Genomic DNA, 23,287 nt, shown 5'->3' on the forward strand with positions numbered 1-23,287 from the left:
TTACTCTTGCTCCCACCAGTTGTTCTTGTTCTTGCGTGTCGTTTTGGCCTCTTCTAGCTGTCTTTTTAATGATGTCCGTAGCCTGGTCACAGCTGATTTGTTATCTTGAGTTGATCCTGCCATCCTGTTCACCGCAATTCTGTCGCCTTGAGTTGATCCTGCCATCCTGTTCACTGCAATTCTGTCACCATTCCTCTCTCTGACAATACCTGTGAACTCAGAATCCCTCATTCTGTAGGCCCCTCTATTAGCTTCTGAACTCTCATTGTAAACCGCTGGACGTGAGCCTGGGGCAAATGAACTCTCATTGTAAACCATGTGTGTTGACTTGGCACCAGAAGCCTTCTTATCCTTGTAGCCCCCCTTGAATGAGAACCGTTTCTCTGGCTGCTGTTGGTGGAATCCATCATGCTTCCTCTTCGGCACAAATGACAAAGCGTCTTCCCACTTCCCTGTGTCCTTAAGTGTCAGCAGGATACGAATCATCTGGTCCAAAGTCAGGTTCTTTGCCCCAATGTCCCAGTGGAGAAACTCGTCGAGTGGTAGTCGGGCTGTGGCTAGATTCAGACGCTTGGCATTGGCCAACGACACGCCTTTCTGGATACTGCGGTCCACAAGGGCTCCAACGATGTAGACTTTGGTGTGATCAATGGTGCGGAGGATGTTAGGGGAGTCTGCGGTGAGGTACACAAGACGCTCGCGGGGGAAGACATCAACGTGTCGTTGGTTTGTTGAGGTCATTAGCAGGCGATCCCAAGACTCTGCACCGTAGCGTTTATGCAACTCCTTCATGTAGGCCCCGTCTGGCTGCAAATTGCAGAAGTGAAGATGGAAGGGCTCAACAGCACGACGATTCCACGCCTCCACCTCCATCAGCTGGGCCACCGTGTTGGTGATCTCACGCGGGGTCATGTTTTGCTCATAGCTCAAATCAAAGACAAGTGGCTGGCCAAAGATCATGGCCTGGGCACTTCTCCAGCCCAGCAACTTGTCCAGGGAGCGGTTCCAGAACTGGAGGAGGAAAGTGTTTTTCAGTTGCTGTTCCCCTTCCTCATCCTCCGCATCCTTCATGGATTCCCGTTCAGCCCGCCTCTTCTGCTGCTTTTCCTTAAAGTTCTTCTTGAGGCCCTCTTTTATGGCCAGGAATTTAAGGTACTTTTTCTTTGCAGACTTGGTGGTGAGCTTTGTCAGCTCCTGAAGCTGCTCGTCAGTCATCTGAGCTGGGACAGACTTCCCGGCCTCTCGCCACATCAGGACCAGTTCACGGGTAGCCTCAAGTGTGGACTCCTCTGTAGCATCACCTGGTGGTGGCGCTCCTCCGGGAGTTACAACACCCTCTGCTCCCTCTCCATCATCCTCTTGTTTTTCATCTGCAGTGACTTGGGATCTCATCAGAGACTTCCATACATCCAGATCTAATTTCTCTCTCCCCTCCTCCGGCTGTTCTGGTTTTGGGGGCACATCTTTCCTCGCAGGACACCCAGCACTGAACAATCTACAGCCATGGAGGCTGAATGGGAGACGTCTGATCGCTCCTTCCTTGACAGCAGTGGGTAGCAAAGGAAGGCTGTGTCTGCACAGCTTAGAGAAAACCGACGTGGAGAACACGCGTATCATCGCTAAAAAGATTTAAGCAAACTAATAAGTCAATATATCACCTCTGGACAGTCTGACGTGATGTGACGTTGTGTTCCTGTCGCACCAACATGGGGCAAACGCAGGCAGGTTTCCTTCTTGTTCACTGGCACAGTCTCGACTCTTTCTGTGTTTGTTAAAAGGAGTGGTGAACATTCACTTGCTGCGGTAACATCCGAGAAACCGTCGTATGAAAGCAGAAGGAAAATAAGCTTGCTTTACACCACTTTAACATCCATGATTGTTTGGTTTTCAGGAAGGTCACGTTGTGTACAATGGTGGGACATCTTAATATGTCGTAGTGAAGTGCGACTAGAGCACTGGTTCCCAAACAGTGGTTCGGGACCATAGAGTTCGGGACCCATTTTTGTAATAATTCAAAAAGATATATATTGTATATACTTTAAGACAATAAAAAAAAACTAATCTAAAAAATCCATGAATTAAAAAAAAGAAGTAGTGAAAATAGCCGACGATTTATGAGATTTGTTGTTTGTTTCCAGACGGACGCTTAAAATTGTTGCACAAGTACGTATGTATGCGTTTCCTGCTTTCGAGAGCAAAACGGACTTTTCTGTGTTATTACTCTTTATTCGTTCTTTGAAAAATGAGTTTATTTTTGCCTAAATTGTCGTGCAAAAAAGACATAGATGAGGTTATCAAGGCCGTCGCGGAGAAGGTTTTAGTTTTGAGATTTGGGAGAGATGAGGATTCCGTTTGTCTCCAGCTTGACGAAATAGTAAGTCACTTTCTTAACAACCAGTGGTCTGTCAGTGATCTCAACAAACACACGATTAAGATAGTTTTGTCATTATTCATGTATTTGTTGTCTTCCTCCTCTGCCAGTTGTCCAAAACCATTCATGACTTGAGTAACATGGCATCAATCTACATCGTGGACGTTGATAAAGCTCCCATCTACACCAGATACTTCGACATCAGCTACATCCCCTCCACAGTCTTCTTCTTCAATGGACAGCATATGAAAGTGGATTATGGGTGAGAAATTCTAATGTAATGTTGAGCACCTTTCTGTTCACTTCTGCCTGGTTCTGACATGTATGAAGAAACCTGGCTTTTTTAATAGTCACTCATAATTCACATACCAAGAATGGAAGGAAATTGGTTTTAAGTAATATAAATTATACATGATTTTGATTTTAACAGGCATGGTACATCATTATCTTAAATTGACCCTTCAACTTGTTTATGCCCAAAATGACTGGCTATATATTGTAGCAATTGTAGACATCTTAGGCCTTTAATTAAGTTAAATCATGTTCTAATCATGTATACTTTTACATTACTTACTTTAAACAAATTGTTTTTGTTACCATTGCGCTCTGACTAATCTGGTGGTTTCCTTCCTCAAAAATCAACAGTCAATGATTTCGGATATCAAAAGTAAAGAAACTTTGATCATGTCATTCTAAGTGCGACCCTTCGCCAGTCAGTGTACTTTAGTTAAAACCAATTCTGTTAAATATATATATATATTTTGGAAAAGAATTGCCAATTTTAACATCGATGTGCCCGCTCTAACTTGGTGCCCACTCCTCCTGTTATCGTGGGCAACAATTGTTCATAGGCTACTCCAGTACATTTTCCACACATAATTCTCCACCAACATCTCCTAATGTACTGTTTTTTTTTCTCTCTCAGCTCACCAGATCACACCAAATTTGTGGGCAGTTTTAAGACCAAACAGGACTTCATGGATCTGATTGAGGTCATATACAGAGGAGCCATGAGGGGGAAGATGATTGTCCAGAGTCCTATTGATCCTCAAAATATTCCCAAATTTGACCTCCTCTACCATGGAATTTAGTTTGGACCTTTTATCACTGTGTGAGGTTACAGATTACTTCCATGATATGACTGCTGATCATAATGATCTGTTGACAAAACCAATTTGACCACTTGAGCCCTATTTTAGGCTTACAGATCAATCTAAAAAAGAAGAATATTTAGAATATTGTGTAAAAGTAGAAAAGTTGAAACTTTCATATATTCTAGATACATTGCACATTCAGTGAATTATTTCAAACCTTTTTTGTTTAAATTTTGAATTTATATGGCATAGAGCTCAAAGTCAAAAGTCATCTTTCAAAATATTACAATATTACACGAGACCACTCAAAACAAGGATTTATAATAGAGAAATGTCAACCTTCTGAAGTCAGAGTAGCTTGAAGTCCAGTGGGAGGTTTCTGCTGTCAGTTATGATTTGGGGTTCTATGGCATTGCAATGCTTTTTTACACAATATTCATTTTTTTTTATTGATCTGTGTGTCTTTGCAAAATGTTTGCCCAAAATAGGGATGCAGGTTGAAAGTGGTTAAACATTTTGAGCTCCCACATAACACTGTGACCTCATTGTTTACTTGTTGCTTTTGACTTCCTAATTCTCTAGGAAGCAATATGCAGACTGCACTCTCATGCTAGGTGCCTGGCTGCCTGCATAGATAAGACTATATTATGATTTGTCATTTTCCGGTCCTTGTCAGAATATGTGCTGCAGAATCCTATTCACCCAAAATGCTCAGAAATGTGTATGTCTGATTTAAATGTTAAAACATGGATTTTGTTTTTATTTATGTATTATCTAATCTTAATTTAGCGAATGTCTGTCCGCTGTCCGTCTGTCTGCATGCTGACTTCACTGATACTAAACAAACAGTGTTGCCACCATGGTAACAATGCCCAACTGACATCACTGACTGAGATCACTACAGTGCCCACATTTGGAGATGACATCACAGACTGGCCTGGACACGGAAATCCATATATGGGCATAAAAGAGTACCAGCCAGACAGACGGATACAAAAGGTATTGCACAACTGGACATCAATGGTGACTATTCTGCCCAGCGGGCACCGCTCTGGGTTCTCCAACATTACTTCTGAGACTCCTACATTCAACCCCTGATCGCACACCCCCGGGTAAAGGACTAGTTTTATTATAAGATGGATTCATTTAGGTGTTTCCAATTTGTAGTTCTACTGCCTTGCCACTTGATGTCACTCATTACTATAAGAATGCTAAGTTTGGAAGTCTTACTGCAGTCATATCCATTATTCAACCTTTTTACTGGCCTTTTGAATACAATTCAGTGTTATGTTTCCCATGGAAATAAAGTGATACATTAGAATGCATCTGATGCTGATTTACTTATTTTTATTTTTCACAATACTTTTTGTTAAATTATAATAATTTGTGTTTTTATTGATGAAGAATATCTTAATAAATTACATTAGTACAATGTACCTTATTTCTCTCTCAGAATATAATTCAATGGAAATATTGTCTTGTTAATTATTTGATCATTATTACTTATGAACACATGACAGAAAATAGATAGGGACCGGGTATACATAACTTTAATTTTTTCTTCTTTAAGAATAGTTTCTTTTACACCAGGATGTAATGATGATCATTGACTTGGAGCAATAACCCACCTATCTCTCAGACTTACTCCCCAGTCAGAGTTAGGAGTTTGAATGTATGTAGAATTAAGTGCATGATGTCATTTGCATACAGATGTAAGGGGACTTGATTTAACTGATTATATATTTTTTTAATATTTAATTTTAAAATAAAAAAAACTCACACTGCCAGTTCAGCAGTGGGATTATACTTTTTTGCTGGAATGCTAATGTTGAGCCGTTCATTTATCATAAGCATCTGTAATTTCTTTCTATGATCAGGTAATTCATTTTAATATCTTGCTCAATAATGAGCTTATACAGTAGATGTGTACTGATTGACTCAAGTGTTGTATACAACTCTGCAAAATGGTTTGGTACCTGCAATCTGCATATAACTGAGTTAGAATCAGCCAACCCGACGCAAAAAAAAAAGAAAAACATTTTGCGTGCACGCTGTCATTACAGCACACAGTCCCCCCAAAACTTTAGTCACCTTTTTCACCTCCGGGCTGTTTTCATGCCTGTAGATTGATAGGAACCTAGTGGACCCTTTTGCGTTTAGAACTCAGAATATACAAATGGGCCCTTAAAGGAGTAGCTCACCCCCAAAATGACTTTTTCTATTGATTACCCAGGCCACAGAGACTTGAGTTCAATAATATATTCATGGTTTTGTTAAATTCCTAAGACAAAAATGTGACTACAATAAATGTAAATTTACTATAATCTTAATTTTTGTCTTAGGGATGCGACAAATACAATTTTTTTTATTGAACCCAAGTCTCCGTGGTCTGAGTAATCAATAGGGGGGGAAAAGTCTGTTTGGGGGTGAACTAGTCCTTTAGTGTGTGTATGTGTGGGGGTCCTTGTAATTTAAAAGGTTAAGAATGACTGCTTTATGATCAATAATTATCTTCCACCCCTTTTTAAGACTAGAGCTGTATTTCCACATCTGCAGAGTGCTCCAATGCGTGTCCTATTTGTGAGGATGGTATGGGAGTTGTACCAGTAGCCTCCAGAGAGCGCACTGAACAACTTGATGATCTGTCATTGTCCCCGTTCCTCTCTTCAACCCAGACTGCATACAGGGCATTGGTCCTTTGGCTCAACTGTAGAGCAAAGACAAAGTATCACTATTCTGTCATATTCTGGAATATGGTAGTCGATATTAAAACATTCAGTGAAAAACATTGTTCTTATTTCCACAGAACAGCTCTAAAGGTATATTCTGACATGGTTCAATGTTGAAAATGGCTGGTTTCCCCCTTAAAGTACACCTCTTAAGTGTATACATCATAAACATGTCACAAAAGGTCATGACTCACATCTTTCTCTGTGTCCAGTTTCTGGTCTCCTGATCTTTTATCTAGAGAGAGAGAGAGAGACGAGGCACTGAAGCTTTCACAATCACCAGAATGGATTTAGACATTCATATGCATGGTAACCTTCGAGATGCAGACAAACTCATACCTTTACTTTTCACAGCAGCCACCGTGCCAACACAGAGTAGCACCACACCAATAACGCCCAGAACCGCCCAAAGCCATGTGATATCATGGCCTGTAGATCTTTCTACAAAGTCTAACAGTGAAATAGATTTATAGTGTGAATAATAGCATATATACTAAATACATGATATGACCAATAATCGTCACTGTCTGGCAGAAACCTGTTTCGAATTTGCGGTGCGAGGCGTTGTGTGCTTGTAGATCGGCTATTTTCACTATTTTAAATAATTTTAAAATGATAAATAATACAAAACAAACGGTTTTGGACATCAAAGGTTTCCACCCGACAACAACAAATGATCTACCTCCTGTTATTATACCAACAGAAGTATTCCTATATATCAGCATTATATCAGCATTGCATAACAAATATAGATAGGCTTTATCTACCTGCAGTCTCACTTGCTGCGCTTTTCCCAGCTTTGAACTTGTTGAGGCTATGTTCCTTGTACCAATATCCCAGGTCCTTGGTGGGCCTGTTCTGGTAGAAGCTATTTGCTCTGAGGGGGAAGAAAGGAGCCATGTAGGCCTGGGACCTCTGGGCTGGAGGGACCTGATCACTGTCAGGATAGGTAAAATCCCTGTGCTCCTTTAACCAGTCCTCTAGAAGCCTGGCTCCCAAACAAACATAAAAGCGACAAACAGAATTCATATTAATATTATATTTATGTTTTATTTTATTTGAATTTATGTACTACCTTCACCATTTAAAACATTATTTGTTCTGCAGTCCTGTAAACTAAAAATCGCAAACCTACTTGTCAATAAAGCTGTGATGCAGCATGAATATAGGATCATTGGCTGCAGTAGGGACAAGAGACATGGTGCCATTCAGATATCTGTGGATCAGGTTGTGCATAGAGGCATTCAGATGGCGGGAGTCTCGAGGAATATCAAACCCTAGAGGGCGATAATACTAATAATGAATGTATTTAAATAATGTATAAATATTTGTATTTTAAAAAATATAATTACTTTTCATTAAATCATTAAAGTTAGAATTTAAATAAAATGTACAATAATCATTTAAACCTATATATTACAATTCTATTCATCCATATTTTGTGACCTATAGTTGGCAAAAGCTGTAACTTAACATTAACATTACCTATAGTCTAAGACAGGGGTCTTCAACGTTTTCAGACCAAGGACCCCTTAGCTGAGAGAGAGATGAAGCAGGGACCTCCTCTATATATTGTATAAATGTGTGATTCAGATTTTCATAGATAGACTCATAGACTTGTTTGACAGCACTGTCATCAGTCTATGTTGGATTTGTGTTTTTTCAGACATTTAATCACTTAAATCGTTGATACTCTGTACTTGGTTTGCTCTTTTTTTACCTCTACTCCAAACCTGTTTGCCGAAAATAGCCGATCTACAAGCTCTCACAACCCTATAGTCAAAAAATCCTATAGGATCTTCGAAATTTCCAATATAATCCTATAGGATTTTGAAAATCCTATAGGATCTTATTGGTTTTTCACAAATTTCCAATACAGTCCTATAGGATTCTATCGGTACTTTAGAAAATCCAATAGGATTTTGCAAATTTCCAATAGGATCCTATTGGGTTATATCTAACTTTGGAAAGTCCAATAGGATCCTATTGGAACTTTGCAAAATCCTATTGGATTTTGCAAAGTTCCAATAGGATCCTATTGGGTTATATCTAACTCTGTAAAGTCCAATAGGATCCTATTGGAACTTTGCAAAATCCAATTGGATTTTGTAAAGTTCCAATAGGATCCTATCGGGTTATATCTAACTTTGGAAATCCAATAGGATTTTTCAAAGTTCCAATAGGATTTTATTGGAACTGTAGGATTTCTGATAGAAAAATCCTTTAGAAAATCCCATTAAGAATCCTATAAGAATCCTTTACAGTTTTGGAACAGATCCTATTGGATATTTTCTTATAGGATAATAATCCTATAAGAAAAAAATCCAATAGGATAGAAAAATCCTTTAGAAAATCCCATTAAGAATCCTATAAGAATCCTTTACAGTTTTGGAACAGATCCTATTGGATATTTTCTTATAGGATAATAATCCTATAAGAAAAAATCCAATAGGATTTGTGTAGGGGAAATCCTATTGGATCCTATAAAATGTCAAATAGGACCAAAAACCAATCCTTACTAACAGGAGCTGTGGCGCAGAGGATCAGGGCAGGATTCAAGCACGGGAGGTCGTAAATTCGAATCTCACTCAAGATGTCAATGATAATGTCAAATCTAATACTGTATGTCTTAACACTGATAGCCTGATGAATCAGTCAGCACAACACCACCCCCTGTTGGTAGGTGGCAGCCAGGCAAGGCACCTATCCTATAAGAAAATATCCAATAGGATCTGTTCCAAAACTGTAAAGGATTCTTATAGGATTCTTAATTGGATTTTCTAAAGGATTATTATCCTATAAGAAAATATCCAATAGGATCTGTTCCAAAACTGTAAAGGATTCTTATAGGATTCTTAATGGGATTTTCTAAAGGATTTTATAATACTATAAGAAGATATCCTATAGGATTTTCTAAAGGATTTTTCTATCGGAATCCTAAAGGATTTTCTATAGGATTTTTCTATCGGAGTCCTAAAGGATTTTTTGACTAGGGAATGGCGTTGAGAGCTTGTAGATCTGCTATTTTTGGCTAAAGTTCTCCTCAGAATAGGGATTTAAGGATTCAAGTTGTTAATTTATGTATAGTTGTATCACACAAAGATTTGGCAGCCCCCCTGTAGTAACTCTGAGGACCCCCTAGGGGTCCTGGACCCCCTGTTGAAGACCCCTGGTCTAAGAGTTTAAAACAAAGCTTTTGTGATAGATGTGCATAGATGCTGGCACAAGTTGTTGTGGATATATATATTCAAATATTAAATTGTTGAACTCATAATGACAGATTTGTCTTATTAGGAAATATTAAATATAGTGCACTATTAAATATTACATTTGATGCACTTTCATGTACCTTCAAGCTTGTTTCGGAAGCTGTTGCTGGACGTTTTGCCAAATGGAGGGGTGTCAAAAGATTCTGTTGACATAATGTTTTTGACATCCTCAGCAGTGGGAAGTGTTGCGTACGCTGGATCCTTGCCAGGGTTGCGAGTGAGATATTCAGGTCTAGAGCTATTGGACTGAATGCAGATTAGACCAAGTGATTCCTGGAATGGACATATAGTCTGTGTGGTGAAGAGAGAGGAGCATAGACATTAGAGAAAGGGGCTTGAAAATAATTAGTTTCATTTTGCAAAGTATAATGTAAAATAATTCCTTGAACCAGAAAGTAAACATAATATGGGAGAAAAAAGCTTATAGTGACTCATGAGAATTATAATTAAACGTTCTGAATAGCTCTTATTAGATTCACTGAACTGCAGCTTGCAGTCTGAATGCTCATAAGGTTGTCACAGTCACACATAATAAAGAGAGATGCAATACAGCAGAAAGCCTGCAACACTCCAGATTAAATATCTTTAATATCTTTATGGTGCACGGCTCAATAATGACATGAATAATAGCCAGCACAAAAGGAATATCCTTTTAACATGGTTTATTTACCTCCTCTGGACAGAATCGCTATTCCTTCACTGTCAATCATACTTGCATCTCACACTCACAGTCTCACCTTCCACTTTGAGAAAGGCGAAGCACCATCTATGTGCCCATCTGGTCCAACTCCCCCAAAGTACTGGTTGTTGCAGATGTTACAGTGATTGGTTCTGGTCCAATCCCAGTAGGGAATGTAGAAGCCCAGGTCTCCAGTGAGTTCCCTCACCTCCCTTTCAATGAAGAGCAGGAACACCCGATGCCAGAAGCCAAAAGCAGGGCCCCTGTGTGCTGCATTGTCTTCAGAGCCACTGTAGCTCTTAGCTGAATAGTAGTGCATCCAGACATACAGGTCATACAAACTTGTGTTCTGAAAATCATAGTTATCTTCCACAGTGGTGTCACTGCTGGTAAGGCTCATGTAACGCTCACTAATGCTATGTTTGGCCATGTGCAGCCTGGAGAGGAAGGTGTCCCTCTCCTGGTCTGTCAGATCTGTTATTTCCTTCCTCTCCACATGGTGACGTTGCATGCAGAGGGGTCCCTTCCAGCCGGGAAGACATTGTCCACAGTCAAATCCATCAAAGTTCCCCCAGCATGTGCAGACCGAATCGTAAAACGCACGGGGCCAGTTAACTCTGTAGTCATTTGGCATAGGGAGGTCTTTAGTGGGGTGCGGTGCACAGACTCCTCTCCCAGAGCTGAAGCCACAAGGGGAACCTTTCCAGAGGGGGCAACACTCTCGTCTCTCAAGGGTATCTGGAGTGGTGCAGGGCCGGGGAAATTGAGCCTCCAGGACACTTGGAAACAGACACAGCATGGAAAACAGCCAAGACCACAGTGGGACTCTGCAGTGATGTGACAGCAGCATTGTACAGTGAGACAGACAGATCACTTACATTTGAAAGACATTTGAGTGGGATTCTCTGGGAAGCCACTGCAAACCACTTGCAAGCTGCCTTTTAAATATTAAGTGACGTAATTGTAAAAAGGCTCCTGGGTTCATCTTGATTTTGCAATATTTGTCTAACTGGAATTAGTGTTTAGAACACTTAGTGTTCAATATTTTGCAGCTTGAAAAAATGTCAGAGTATAGGTTTATCAACTGATGCCTGTAGAGACAGGCTGTGTCAACACTGAACAGAGCCAAAATAATGATCCCAAAGTTCAACTGGGTAGGCTATAGATCATTGTCCTTTAGTGTAGGCCATTGCCTGTTTACAGTGATGTAAGAAACATTTACTCAAGTACTGTAAGTACAATTTTGAGTTATTTGTACTTGAGTAATTCCAAATCGGTCATTCTGCACAATGAGTACTTTCTTCTTTTGGTGCTTTAAGTACATTTTGATACCAATACTTTTGTACTTTTACTCAAATACATTGAGTAATTGGGGGGGGGGGGGGGGGGGTCTGTTGTCTGGCCCTGTTACATATTTTGTCCAAAAATCATGCAGATCGGTACACAGTATCTCTGTAGCCATTAAACGAAACAGGTATTTCTTACATTGATGCTCCTACATATTATCATGCAAGCACCAGTTAAAGTTACTTTCCATCCCTCATATACTGTGTGCACAGTGCACATCCCATAACCTAGCCCCATATAGAACCTCACCCGTCGCTGCGTCCTGTTGTGCTCCGAGATGAGGTCCTAGAAAGATGGCCACCGGAATCTTGCGACAGCCTCCACATCACAGTTGGAAAACACACAAAACGAAATTTTGTCCAAAAAGTAACGGCAGTTCCGAGCTCCCAGGTTGTGAAAACCTAACAGCGGTACATAAAACTTGAACCGCGGCATGAAACAACCCCTTAAAATCGCTAGTTTTGTCAGCCGGTAATGTTTACAAGCCTGGAAGTTGCAGCCGGAATGGCAGCATTAGCGCCCTCTCTGGTCGAATGTCTGTTCGAATGCAGCGACGGTTGGGGCTACGTTCGACCAGAGAGGGCGCTAATGCTGCCATTCCGGCTGCAACTTCCAGGCTTGTAAACATTACCGGCTGACAAAACTAGCGATTTTAAGGGGTTGTTTCATGCCGCGGTTCAAGTTTTATGTACCGCTGTTAGGTTTTCACAACCTGGGAGCCCGGAACTGCCGTTACTTTTTGGACAAAATTTCGTTTTGTGTGTTTTCCAACTGTGATGTGGAGGCTGTCGCAAGATTCCGGTGGCCACCTTTCTAGGACCTCATCTCGGAGCACAACAGGACGCAGCGACGGGTGAGGTTCTATATGGGGCTACCCATAACCCACACACTGCACATCATTTCAGAGCTCATATCTTTGAACGGGTAAGGACTAGTTTATTTTATTTTCCTTTTCTTTTCTTCTTTATGACTGCTTTTTCCCCCTTTTGTTATTGATGATATCCTATGCATAGTACTGTGTTCTAACCGTCTGTCAATGTTATATGAGATACATAAAGTCGTTCCAGTGTAAATAAGCTGAAAAGCTTACTAGGATGTCCTTTTAGTTGACCTAGGTCAATTAAAAGGGGATGCTTATGCTAGTAAGCTTTTCGGCTTATATACACTGGAACCACTTTATATATTTCATATAAGTGAACTGTACTGTCATGAAACTGTACCTTTTCCTATGCAACCTTCTAATAAATTCTTCAATCAATCAATCAATCAATCAATCAATCAATCAATCAATCAATTTGATTGAAGACTTTATTAGAAGTTTGCATAGGAAAAGGTACAGTTTCATGACGGTACAGTTCACTGGTACAAGGTCTACTAAAAGGAGATCCATGAAAAGACTAAGCCTATTTCCACAGGAAACCATTAAAGTATCTCATATAACATTGAATCAAACAAACACTCTCTGAGTTACAGATCCGTAAGGATCCTTTTGGAGCCTATAGCCAGTTTATCATTTTAGCTTCTTTGGACCTTCTGTAATTTGTAACCATGGTTGTAACCCTCCGCCCGTGCGTCAAGAGGAACTATTGAAAAACACATCTTTGTAGTCAGACGGAGGACACAAACCAGTGAACCGGATGTTGATGCTAAGCTGTCATGGCGGCGACCTTTTCTAGCGTGTGAATATGTAACCTCCCGTTTCTATGCCTAACATGTTGTAAATGAATGTTTTCGTGGTTGCGGGTTGGTTGGTGTCCACATTTTTCTTATTTTAAGGCACAGCCATGATTTCATTGATCAAGTACAGCGTCGGTGGGTTTGCCAGCATCTGTAGAGCCAGCGGACATCTACAAGGTAGCCTCCTCTGGTTAGAATGAGCAGTGGTGGACGTTAGCTATGGTGGAAGTTAAATTATCTATACTGTCATGTAGAAATACTCTGTTACAATACAAGTCCCAAGTCCGTTGTTAAACAGTATTTGTATCAAAATGTACTTTAAGTAAAGTACCAAAAGTAGAAAGTACTCACTTTGTAGAATCACTAGAATGTCCTATTTCACCCGTTTTCAAGTGTATAAAATGCGATTTTGTACATGTGCTATTATCAAATGGCCGAAAAGTAGTGGCTAATACATGTTTTGTAACAATCAACTAAAGTTTTCAGATAAATGTACTGTGCTCTATCCGTCTGTCATTCAATGTTATATGAGATACTTCAATGGTTTCCTGTGTAAATAAGCCAAGTGCTTTTCTAGGATCTCCTTTTGGTTGACCGTGTACCAGTGAACTGTACCGTCATGAAACTGTTCTAATAAAGTCTTCAATCAATCAATCAATCAATCAATGTAGTGGAGTAAAAGTACAATATTATTTCCTCTGAAATGTAGTGGAGTAGAAGTAAAAGTACTGAAAATTGGAAAATGGAAATACTCAATTAAAGTACAAAAACCTCAACATTTTACAGTACTTGTAAAGTAACTAAATACATGTATTTAGTTACTTTACACCACTGCACGTTAGTTGAGATATTAGTGTTGTTATACAGACTGACATGCAGTCACATTTCTTGCTTCTTGTGCCTACTTTCGTCTGTAGGTCTGTAAGAAGCACCATTTACCAACAGGTTGTTGTTCTATGACATTTTCAGACTAGCTTTGATTCATTGTGTAACCTTGACCTAATGTTTTGGGGCAGGATCAGGCAGTCAGTATAATATCCTATAATCCTCACAATATTGGTAACATAACTGCTGATGCTTGACAAAGATATTGTACAAGTGTGGCAGAGAGAGTCGCAGCCCCAGCCTGAAGCCTCAAAAGTCTAGTATCTGCCCTCGTTCCATAGGGATATCCCTTTGGAGTAATGGTTAAGATATTGGACTTTCGCGCGGGAGACCCGGGTTCGACCCGGGTACACAAGCACACTTGGAATAAGCACGATTAACTAAAGCAAAGCTGTGAAATGTTCTCTGTTCTCTGTAGGTACTTTGCAGTCCCACCTGAAGGTTTTGTCAGCTGGACTGAAGTCATTTGAGATACCCCCAGACTACAGTGGTAATCATTCTTTTAAATACCGAACCTTCTTTACATTTACTTTTTTTTCAATAGAAATAAAATGTTTCTATTGAGGGACAAAATCATCAACACTCATCAACACAATCATTGATCTAGGTGTCACATTATTCCCCCCCACCCCCACAAGACATTCTGTGGTTGAACCGTTCTATGGGTGTTGCCATAGTGCACAAGATATGGAGGCAAGATTTCACAGAGCCAAGCCAAATGCCAAGTGACAAAATTAAATTAATTTCTTGTGAAAATAATAATTCAGACTGATAAATCCAACATTGAACGTAATAATAATTAATTAAAAACCATAAAATGGCAATCGACATTAAACACTAAAAGGAAAACAAAGACAAAATAGCTGAAGAGATTGCAATAGTAAGAGAACATGCATCCATCTATATTCCTATAGTCCTAATCAATATGTTTTACACAGTTCAACAGGAGATCAGCAAAAACTCCCTCAAAGTAAGGAATTAATTAAGCTTGAATCTAATGGCTCTCATAGCTTGAAGAATATATCAGATGAGCCTCTTAAGAGTCTACTTAATTCTTTCTGGGTTGGAGAAATTGCATAAGATTGCTAATCTACTGAGAGTGTGAGGGGGACAATTCCTGCTTCCATTGAACAGAATTAGACATCTGGCATTCAATGAAGCAAACGCTACGTACTGTTGTTTGGATAAAGATAAATCTTTTGGAACCACCCCAAAAATTACTGTTTTAGAGGAGAAGGATACTCCAAATTGAAATATCTCAGTAAAAGTCTCAAATACAGAGTTCCAATGAGGAGCCAGTCTTGGACAATTCCAAAAATTGTCGATAAGGGAGCCTATATACAGTATGACTTACATCTGTTGCAATTCGAATCTGGATAAATCTCTATTTTATATGCTTATGTTGGGCTGCATGTTTAATATTTACAGTAAATACTGTCTGTACTTTGAGTTATTCCCACATTCTTCATTCATTTCATCTCACCCTTGTTCTCTTCATTCCTCTGCTGAAGATGTGGTTCTCCCTCAACGTCCCAAGCTCAAGTTCCTGAACAAGATACCCAACCTTAAGAAGCCTAAAAAGGAGGGAAAGAGACTGCGTGATATCCAGGGTCCAGCTAATGCAGCAAATGCCTTCACTACTGGAGAGTATGCTATTGTGGTAAGTAGCTCTTTTAACCCTGCGGTCCGTTGATGGCTGGCTGCCGGGAGACGCCAGTTTGAATCCCAGCTGTGTGTGTGTGTGCGTGTGTGTGTATACCCAAGATGTAACGATAAACACAACTTAAGGAAAGTCATCTACATGATTTAGTTTTAACTTTTCAGTGTGGTTTGTGTTTGTTCCTCAGGCCATGGGAGGGGGCTTCATACATTGGGGTCACATAGAGATGATGCGTCTGACCGTCAATCGCAAGATGGACCCCCGCACAACATTTGCCCGCTGGCGCATCAATGGCCCTTACAAGCCCATAACCCGTAAAGGCCTAGGTCAGCGCATGGGTGGCGGGAAGGGTGCTATTGACCACTATGTGACGCCTGTCCGCTATGGCCGTTTTATTGTGGAAGTGGGAGGGAAGGTGGAGTTTGGAGAAGTGGAGCCTATCTTGAAGGAGGTGGCGAAGAAGCTGCCATTCCCTGCCAAGGTGAGATTACAGATCATTCATTCATACCTTGTCCATCCTAGCAACCATGTGTAAAGACACTATGGATATAAAATGAGTCTTAATTAACTCCAAGAGTGTACAGGTCCATTTGGTTACATAATTATGTATACTCTCAAGGCCCTGACTGATGGAAAGCCTCAATGGCGTGTCAATTATGTGTCAAGTTAGGACATTTTTTTACTTTGAAGGTGGGAGAATTTGATGCATTAAAACATCTCCATGTATTCGGCCTCACCACAAGTATTAACTAGAAAGGTTCAATTCTGAGAAATTGCAATTGTGGAGGTTGCACTGATGCAAGTCCTGAGGAATCCACTGAGAAATGAATTCTGTCTTACATTTATATTATAGCCTAAGCCAGGGGTCGGCAACCCAAAATGTTGAAAGAGCCATATTGGACCAAAGAAACTAAAAACAAATCTGTCTGGAGCCGCAAAAAATTATAAAAGCCTTATACATCGTCGTTGTCGGGTGGAAACTTGTATGTCCAAAACTTCGTTTTGTATTTATCATTTACAAAATGAACTAAACTAGTGAAAACAGCCGATCTACAAGCACACAACGCCTCGCTCTGCGAGGCATTGTGTGCTTGTAGATCAGCTGTTTTCACTACTTTTGTGCATCAGTCTTGTATGATGAAGCAGGACTTTACTTTGCGAGAAAATAAAACATACAAATTTGAAACTTGGAGATACAAGGTTTCTGCCCGACAGTGACAATATATTAAAAGTCTACATTAGCTATATTAGCCTACTGTCAAAATGACTAAGTAGGCTACAAATACATAATGAGCATTACATTTAATATTTATTCTACACACTTTTACAGCATTGGAAAGCGTTAAGATTGTTTGTGTCATGTTTGTCCTCCTACAGAAACCATATTAAAACAAAAAATATATATTTTTCCCTTAATACATTTTTGAAAAAGCTCCAGGGAGCCACTTGGGTAGAGCTAAAGAGCCACATGCGGCTCTAGAGCCGCGGGTTGCTGACCCCCGGCCTAAGCCTTCAGTATATTGTGATGATTTATATTATTGCGACCGTAAGGTCGCAGTTTAGTATCAAAACCTCCACCGGCCGTCCGTCCCTGAGTCACACGTCACACGTCACACGTCACACCTTTGCCCTGCTCATATCTCCGCATCAGTATGACACCAGTAAGACTCCCTAATCGGGAGATAAGCGACCGTTGGTCGCTTATCTCCACAAATAGGCCAAAAGTTTGTTTTACCAATTATCAAGACATACGGGCAGTTGACAGTTTGCCATGGTTACTCATTGAAGTTGAATCTCCATATATGGAGATAACCTACGCATCACACTAAGTCTGACCTCACCAGCCCATATTTGGGCATGAGCAACTTATGTCTCCATATATGGAGATATGATGACATCACACAGTCCTCAGCCGATGATGTGGCGTGATGTCATACAATACACAAACGAGCCCTACAGTATAAAGGGGCAATTCTTGCCAGGAAAGAAGCATTTCTTCGACTCAGACCTTATCGCCAGGGTTGGCTTATAGCAGCTGTCGGTAGGACCATATATGGATTCTGTTAGTGTGGATCTCCTAACAGGGCATCATCTGGGATACAATCCCTTTTATGCCCATATATGGAGATCCCTAACAGAATCCCTTTCATGCCCATATATGGAGATCCCTAACAGAATCCCTTTTATGCCCATATATGGAGATCCCTAACAGCATCCCTTTTATGCCCATATATGGAGATCACTAACAGCTAACAGAATCCCTTTTATGCCCATATATGGAGATCCCTAACAGAATCCCTTTTATGCCCATATATGGAGATCCCTAACAGAATCCCTTTTATGCCCATATATGGAGATCCCTAACAGAATCCCTTTTATGCCCATATATGGAGATCCCTAACAGAATCCCTTTTATGCCCAGTTGGTTGCTAGGGTAAAAAAACATGGTTGCTATGGTAAACAGTTGGTTGCTAGGGTAAACAGTTGGTTGCTAGGGTAAAACCATGGTTGCTAAGGTGGTTGCTAACGTACACTAACAGACCAGCAACAATAGACTGCTGCCACAGCAACGTACACAAAGGTTTGTGTACACATGTGGTGTGATGTCATACTGAAGATATATGACATCACACCGTACACAAACAAAGGTGTGACGTGTGACGTGTGACCGACGGACGGCCGGTGGAGGTTTTGGTAGTAAACTGCTCCCTAACGGTCGCAATCACACTGCTGACATCAGTATGACATCACACCGTACACAAATGACCCCTATATAAGACCGGCATTGTCTGTCGTACATTTCGGTCAATTCCAGTGGGGATGCCATTGAAAAGTTAATCTAGTTGTACAAAGTAATCAAAGAATGGGTTGACTGGTAGGCTGGTTGACTGCTTTATCTGTGGAGAGTGTATGTCACTGAGAGTCCTTTTATAGCGATTGAAATCATGATGAGGTCACGATGAGTCATCTATGCCCAAATATAGATTACTAGGTCAGATGGCCCATGGAGTTTGTGATGTCAAACCTAGCAACCCAATATAAACAAACCTGATGTCAGACCTGAAGTATCCTTTTATACCCATATATGGAGATACAGAGATCTCCATATATGGGCATATTAGAAAGCCCATATATGGGCATATACGGATGACATCAGGGATATCCATATATGGGCATAAAAGGGACAAGGGCTTACAGTTAAGAGATCTCCATATATGGGCATATCAGAAAGCCCATATATGTTCATATACTGATGACATCAGGAATATCCATATATGGGCATAAAAGGGACAAGGACTTACAGTTAAGAGATCTCCATCTATGGGCATAAAGGGACAAGGACTGTTACAGTAGATATAGAGATGTCCATATATGGGCATACATGAACAAGGACTGACAAACACTGAGATCTCCATATAACCTATGGGAATATAAGGGACGAGGACAATGCGTAGCATTGTGAGCTTGTAGATCTATTTTCTAAATATTGTTGTACATTAAAAACTTGAAATGGGTCGTTCTGCATAGTACTTGGGATTTGTTGATGTAAATGTTCACATAGAGTGTAATAATTGGTAAAACAAACTTTTGGCCTATTTGTGGAGATAAGCGACCAACGGTCGCTTATCTCCCGATTAGGGAGTCTTACTGGTACAGTACTATATTGTGATGTCAAGTGAAGCATTACCAATCCTGTCTGATTGGACATTATATTGTCCAAGATACAGTATCTGGTCTTACAACCCAGATAACTTCAGTTAAAAGGTTTTAGCAACCACACCACACTAATTACTTGATTTTCAGGACGCCACGCAGCCTACAATTCTAGTTTTAAGTGTTCTCCATATATGGGCAATTAGGCATGTTGCGTTTGTGACGTCCACCCAATCGTCCGTCCACTGCCCCCCACAGGGACATTTTTGATAGAGATTTGAAAGGCACCAGACCGACCCAAATGAATTTAAATGTGTTATTGCGACCGTCAGGGAGCAGTTTACTATGAAAACCTCCACCGGCCGTCCGTCCGTCCGTCCGTCGGTCACACGTCACACCTTTGCCCTGCTCATATCTCCGCATCAGTATGACATCACACCACATGTGTACACAAACCTTTGTGTACGTTGCTGTGGCAACAGTCTGTTGTTGCTGGTCTGTTAGTGTACGTTAGCAACCACCTTAGCAACCATGGTTTTACCCTAGCAACCAACTGTTTACCCTAGCAACCAACTGTTTACCATAGCAACCATGTTTTTTTACTCTAGCAACCAACTGTTTACCATAGCAACCAGATACGCAGAGCAGGGATCTCCATATATGGGCATAAACAGGTGACATCACACTGATGTCAGATACTCAGAGCAGGGATTTCTCCATAATATATGGGCATAAAAGGGATTCTGTTAGGGATCTCCATATATGGGCATAAAAGGGATTCTGTTAGGGATCTCCATATATGGGCATACAAGGGATTCTGTTAGGGATCTCCATATATGGGCATAAAAGGGATTCTGTTAGGGATCTCCATATATGGGCATAAAAGGGATTCTGTTAGGGATCTCCATATATGGGCATAAAAGGGATTCTGTTAGCTGTTAGTGATCTCCATATATGGGCATAAAAGGGATGCTGTTAGGGATCTCCATATATGGGCATAAAAGGGATTCTGTTAGGGATCTCCATATATGGGCATGAAAGGGATTCTGTTAGGGATCTACATATATGGGCATAAAAGGGATTGTATCCCAGATGATGCCCTGTTAGGAGATCCACACTAACAGAATCCATATATGGTCCTACCGACAGCTGCTATAAGCCAACCCTGGCGATAAGGTCTGAGTCGAAGAAATGCTTCTTTCCTGGCAAGAATTGCCCCTTTATACTGTAGGGCTTGTTTGTGTATTGTATGACATCACGCCACATCATCGGCTGAGGACTGTGTGATGTCATCATATCTCCATATATGGAGACATAAGTTGCTCATGCCCAAATATGGGCTGGTGAGGTCAGACTTAGTGTGATGCGTAGGTTATCTCCATATATGGAGATTCAACTTCAATGAGTAACCATGGCAAACTGTCAACTGCCCGTATGTCTTGATAATTGGTAAAACAAACTTTTGGCCTATTTGTGGAGATAAGCGACCAACGGTCGCTTATCTCCCGATTAGGGAGTCTTACTGGTTTAAGTGTTAGACTTTTGGGAAAATAACTACAAATGAAGCGATGCAACACGTTGTGAGCTTGTAGTTCTGCTATTTTCACAGTTGTTGCATGACACAGTTGGGTGTCGAAGTATGTGAATCAATTTGTTGATGTATAAAATGTTTTGTTTAATCGAAAAAGTAATCTGTAAAATAATCACTTAGACAATAATCGATAATTGTAAACAGTTATCTAACTTTGGAGGGGAAAACTTCTGTTATTTCTGCTTTGTTGTCTGTCAGGTGGTAAGCAGAGAAAGCTTTGCAGCCATGCAGAAGGAGCAGGCAGAGAGGGAAGAGAACAACCAGAATCCTTGGACCTACAAGCAGATTGTACAGGGCAACATGTTGGGCATCAGGAAGGTGCTTAGCCCCTATGAAATGAAAACCAATGGACGCTTCACAGGAAAATTTCACCTTCCTTGGAGGGTGTGACGAAGGACATTAGGAAAGTTGATACAGTGTATCTATCAACCTGTGCCATCCCCATATTATAATTATGTTGAGTGTAAATTATTTGTTTCCTCTTCTTGAAAATGGGGAAAATATCATTCAAAGTGTACAGTATGCAGTATGAAAATCCTTTTTTTTGTTTGTTTTTTACTCAAATATTTGACTTTTTTTTGTGGATTTCTTGAATTCTTACTGCTTCCAAATGAAAAATTAATTTGAACAAATACATTGCAGTTTTGTCTTGTATTCAGGGGTTAAAACTCTCTCACGCAATGTACCATACTGTACTGATACTGGAATAAAAATAATTTCTGTGATACATCATTATTTTGTTTTTTACCCTGCTCCTGAACCCATTGGGGTTGCATGTGTATACACCACGTCTCTGTATCAATGAAGATTGACATCTAAATGCTCTCTGGGTCAGTAAAGGGGAACCGTTGTTTGCCTCAAGGACAAACTGAAGTAAGCACGGATGATGTTGTGACATATGCTGCTTGTTTACGCAACAAGCTTTGGGAATAAACGTTGCCACAGTTCCTCAAATGTTGATATTTCAACACACTTAAAATAGGTCAGAAACAGAGACACTTTCTTTGCAGAAACACACCTGCTTTCTCATAATTTGAGTCGCCAGAAGTTCTCTTTTTAGCTTTCTCATGATCGATGCACAATGCAAAAACTACAATGACCAAAATTGGTCGGATATCAAAAATGTATCTGAGGAATACGAAATGACAAATTTCATTTCAAAGCTTCTTGAAATTTTACCCCCTGGGCCATTATTATGAATATTTATTATGAATTTTAAGAATTTCCTTTTGCGTCCAGACTCCAGCTCCAACCATGCACTGGTTAATTGGAGACATGCTGCGCTGAACCCTTTGTGTGGACACCAGACAAGAAGTTAAAGCATAAATAAAAATGTATTACTAACCCCAATTTTCACAATTCATTACAGGTCTATGCTGTCAGCTACAGTCGTAAGGCTACAGTAGGTGGCGGTAACGCCAACTTTGTCCTTTGGACGCCAACCAATTCCTTGACGCCAACCAGGAAGAACAACAAACCACTGACGTCACGTCCAGCTCTAGTGTCATTTTCGCGTGATTCTTAAACCCACCAGGATTGAGTTAAGACCCGCCTCCTCTCGATAATCTTTGATTGATTGATTGAAGGCTTTATTAGAAGTTTGCATAGGAAAATGTACAGATTCATGACGGTACAGTTCACTGGTACAAGGTCTACTAAAAGGAGATCCATGAAAAGACTAAGCTTATTTCAACAGGAAACCATTAAAGTATCTCATATAACATTGAATGACAGACAAATAGAACACAGTACTATGCAGTAGATATGTAAAGAAAAAAAGAAAACAGTAGGTCTATACAATCAGTAAGTACAGTATATACAATATATACAAGGAAGGGGCAGGTAACAGTAAGTCTAAACAATCAGTATGTACAGTATATACAAGGAAGGGGCAGGGAGGGTAGGGTTGGGCTAGGTTTTTACCAGTTGTGAACGGCTGCTGCCTGTAAGTGGTTTTTTAGGGCAATTTTAAAGGATGCTAGTGATCCACACTCCTTTATGGCCTTCGGTAAGGCATTCCACATTTTTGTGGTGTAGCAGAAGAACGAGTTCGACCCTTTCTTTGAGTTGACTCTGGGTTGAACGTGATCTGTGGCACTGCCTCTGGTGTTGTAATTATGGACATCCTTAACGTTTTTAAAGTATTTTGACAGGTACTTGGGTATCATAGTGGTGTAGTGTATCTTGTACACCAGGCCCATTGCAAGTTGCTGTACTCTGTCATCTACTCTGAGCCACCCCACTCTTAACTGGTGAGTAGCGGTGAGGTGAGTCTGATTGGGAAGGTTAAGCAGGACCCTAATTAGTTTATTTTGGGCTGTTTGGAGTTTA

At 40.4% G+C, this 23,287-nt stretch overlaps 4 protein-coding genes across 6 annotated transcripts; 2 read left to right on the forward strand and 2 right to left on the reverse strand.

Moving 5' to 3' along the window:
• trmt10c (tRNA methyltransferase 10C, mitochondrial RNase P subunit) lies at nt 1–1,720 on the reverse strand (the record flags this gene model as incomplete). Its single annotated transcript, XM_080730308.1, has 1 exon — nt 1–1,720. The coding sequence occupies exon 1, from the start codon at nt 1,615–1,617 to the stop codon at nt 1–3; it is 1,617 nt and encodes a 538-aa protein (XP_080586434.1). The 5' UTR covers nt 1,618–1,720.
• A 470-nt stretch (nt 1,721–2,190) lies between these two features.
• Nucleotides 2,191–4,713, forward strand: txnl4b (thioredoxin-like 4B). Its single transcript, XM_080729932.1, has 3 exons — nt 2,191–2,374; nt 2,482–2,633; nt 3,297–4,713. Exons 1-3 carry the CDS (start codon nt 2,243–2,245, stop codon nt 3,460–3,462), a joined length of 450 nt encoding a protein of 149 aa, XP_080586058.1. The 5' UTR covers nt 2,191–2,242; the 3' UTR covers nt 3,463–4,713.
• Nucleotides 4,714–4,936: 223 nt separating this feature from the next.
• Nucleotides 4,937–10,962, reverse strand: LOC308288331 (tyrosinase-like). 3 transcript variants are annotated; one of them, XM_080729742.1, is made up of 7 exons: nt 10,201–10,962; nt 9,544–9,754; nt 7,330–7,372; nt 6,962–7,182; nt 6,534–6,644; nt 6,389–6,429; nt 4,937–6,172 (listed from the first exon to the last, which is right to left on the reverse strand). In XM_080729742.1, exons 1-7 carry the CDS (start codon nt 10,939–10,941, stop codon nt 5,996–5,998), a joined length of 1,545 nt encoding a protein of 514 aa, XP_080585868.1. In that variant the 5' UTR covers nt 10,942–10,962; the 3' UTR covers nt 4,937–5,995. The 3 variants fall into 3 exon arrangements, with proteins under 3 accessions (XP_080585868.1, XP_080585867.1, XP_080585869.1); XM_080729741.1 differs by having other exon boundaries at nt 7,330–7,471; XM_080729743.1 differs by lacking the exons at nt 6,962–7,182; nt 7,330–7,372.
• A 2,171-nt stretch (nt 10,963–13,133) lies between these two features.
• On the forward strand, nt 13,134–21,686 carry mrpl16 (mitochondrial ribosomal protein L16). Its single transcript, XM_080729745.1, has 5 exons — nt 13,134–13,343; nt 14,470–14,541; nt 15,563–15,711; nt 15,899–16,192; nt 21,155–21,686. Exons 1-5 carry the CDS (start codon nt 13,274–13,276, stop codon nt 21,344–21,346), a joined length of 777 nt encoding a protein of 258 aa, XP_080585871.1. The 5' UTR covers nt 13,134–13,273; the 3' UTR covers nt 21,347–21,686.
• The last annotated feature ends 1,601 nt before the right edge of the window (nt 21,687–23,287 follow it).

Source organism: Nannobrachium achirus (assembly GCF_963921795.1).
Source record: "Nannobrachium achirus genome assembly, chromosome: 7".
Taxonomy (NCBI): domain Eukaryota; kingdom Metazoa; phylum Chordata; class Actinopteri; order Myctophiformes; family Myctophidae; genus Nannobrachium; species Nannobrachium achirus.

Excerpts from the sequence above, each read along its gene's own strand:
- LOC308288331 (XM_080729741.1), bottom strand. The coding sequence starts at position 10,941 with ATGCTGTGTCTGTTTCCAAGTGTCCTGGAGGCTCAATTTCCCCGGCCC. Across the intron at positions 7,472-9,543 it reads CTTCCGAAACAAGCTTGAAG|GGTTTGATATTCCTCGAGAC; the intron begins GTACATGAAAGT and ends ATCGCCCTCTAG. Across the intron at positions 6,645-6,961 it reads CGCAGCAAGTGAGACTGCAG|ACTTTGTAGAAAGATCTACA; the intron begins GTAGATAAAGCC and ends TTTCACTGTTAG.
- mrpl16 (XM_080729745.1), top strand. The coding sequence starts at position 13,274 with ATGATTTCATTGATCAAGTACAGCGTCGGTGGGTTTGCCAGCATCTGT. Across the intron at positions 14,542-15,562 it reads GATACCCCCAGACTACAGTG|ATGTGGTTCTCCCTCAACGT; the intron begins GTAATCATTCTT and ends CCTCTGCTGAAG. Across the intron at positions 15,712-15,898 it reads CTGGAGAGTATGCTATTGTG|GCCATGGGAGGGGGCTTCAT; the intron begins GTAAGTAGCTCT and ends TTTGTTCCTCAG.
- txnl4b (XM_080729932.1), top strand. The coding sequence starts at position 2,243 with ATGAGTTTATTTTTGCCTAAATTGTCGTGCAAAAAAGACATAGATGAG. Across the intron at positions 2,375-2,481 it reads GTCTCCAGCTTGACGAAATA|TTGTCCAAAACCATTCATGA; the intron begins GTAAGTCACTTT and ends CTCCTCTGCCAG. Across the intron at positions 2,634-3,296 it reads CATATGAAAGTGGATTATGG|CTCACCAGATCACACCAAAT; the intron begins GTGAGAAATTCT and ends TTTCTCTCTCAG.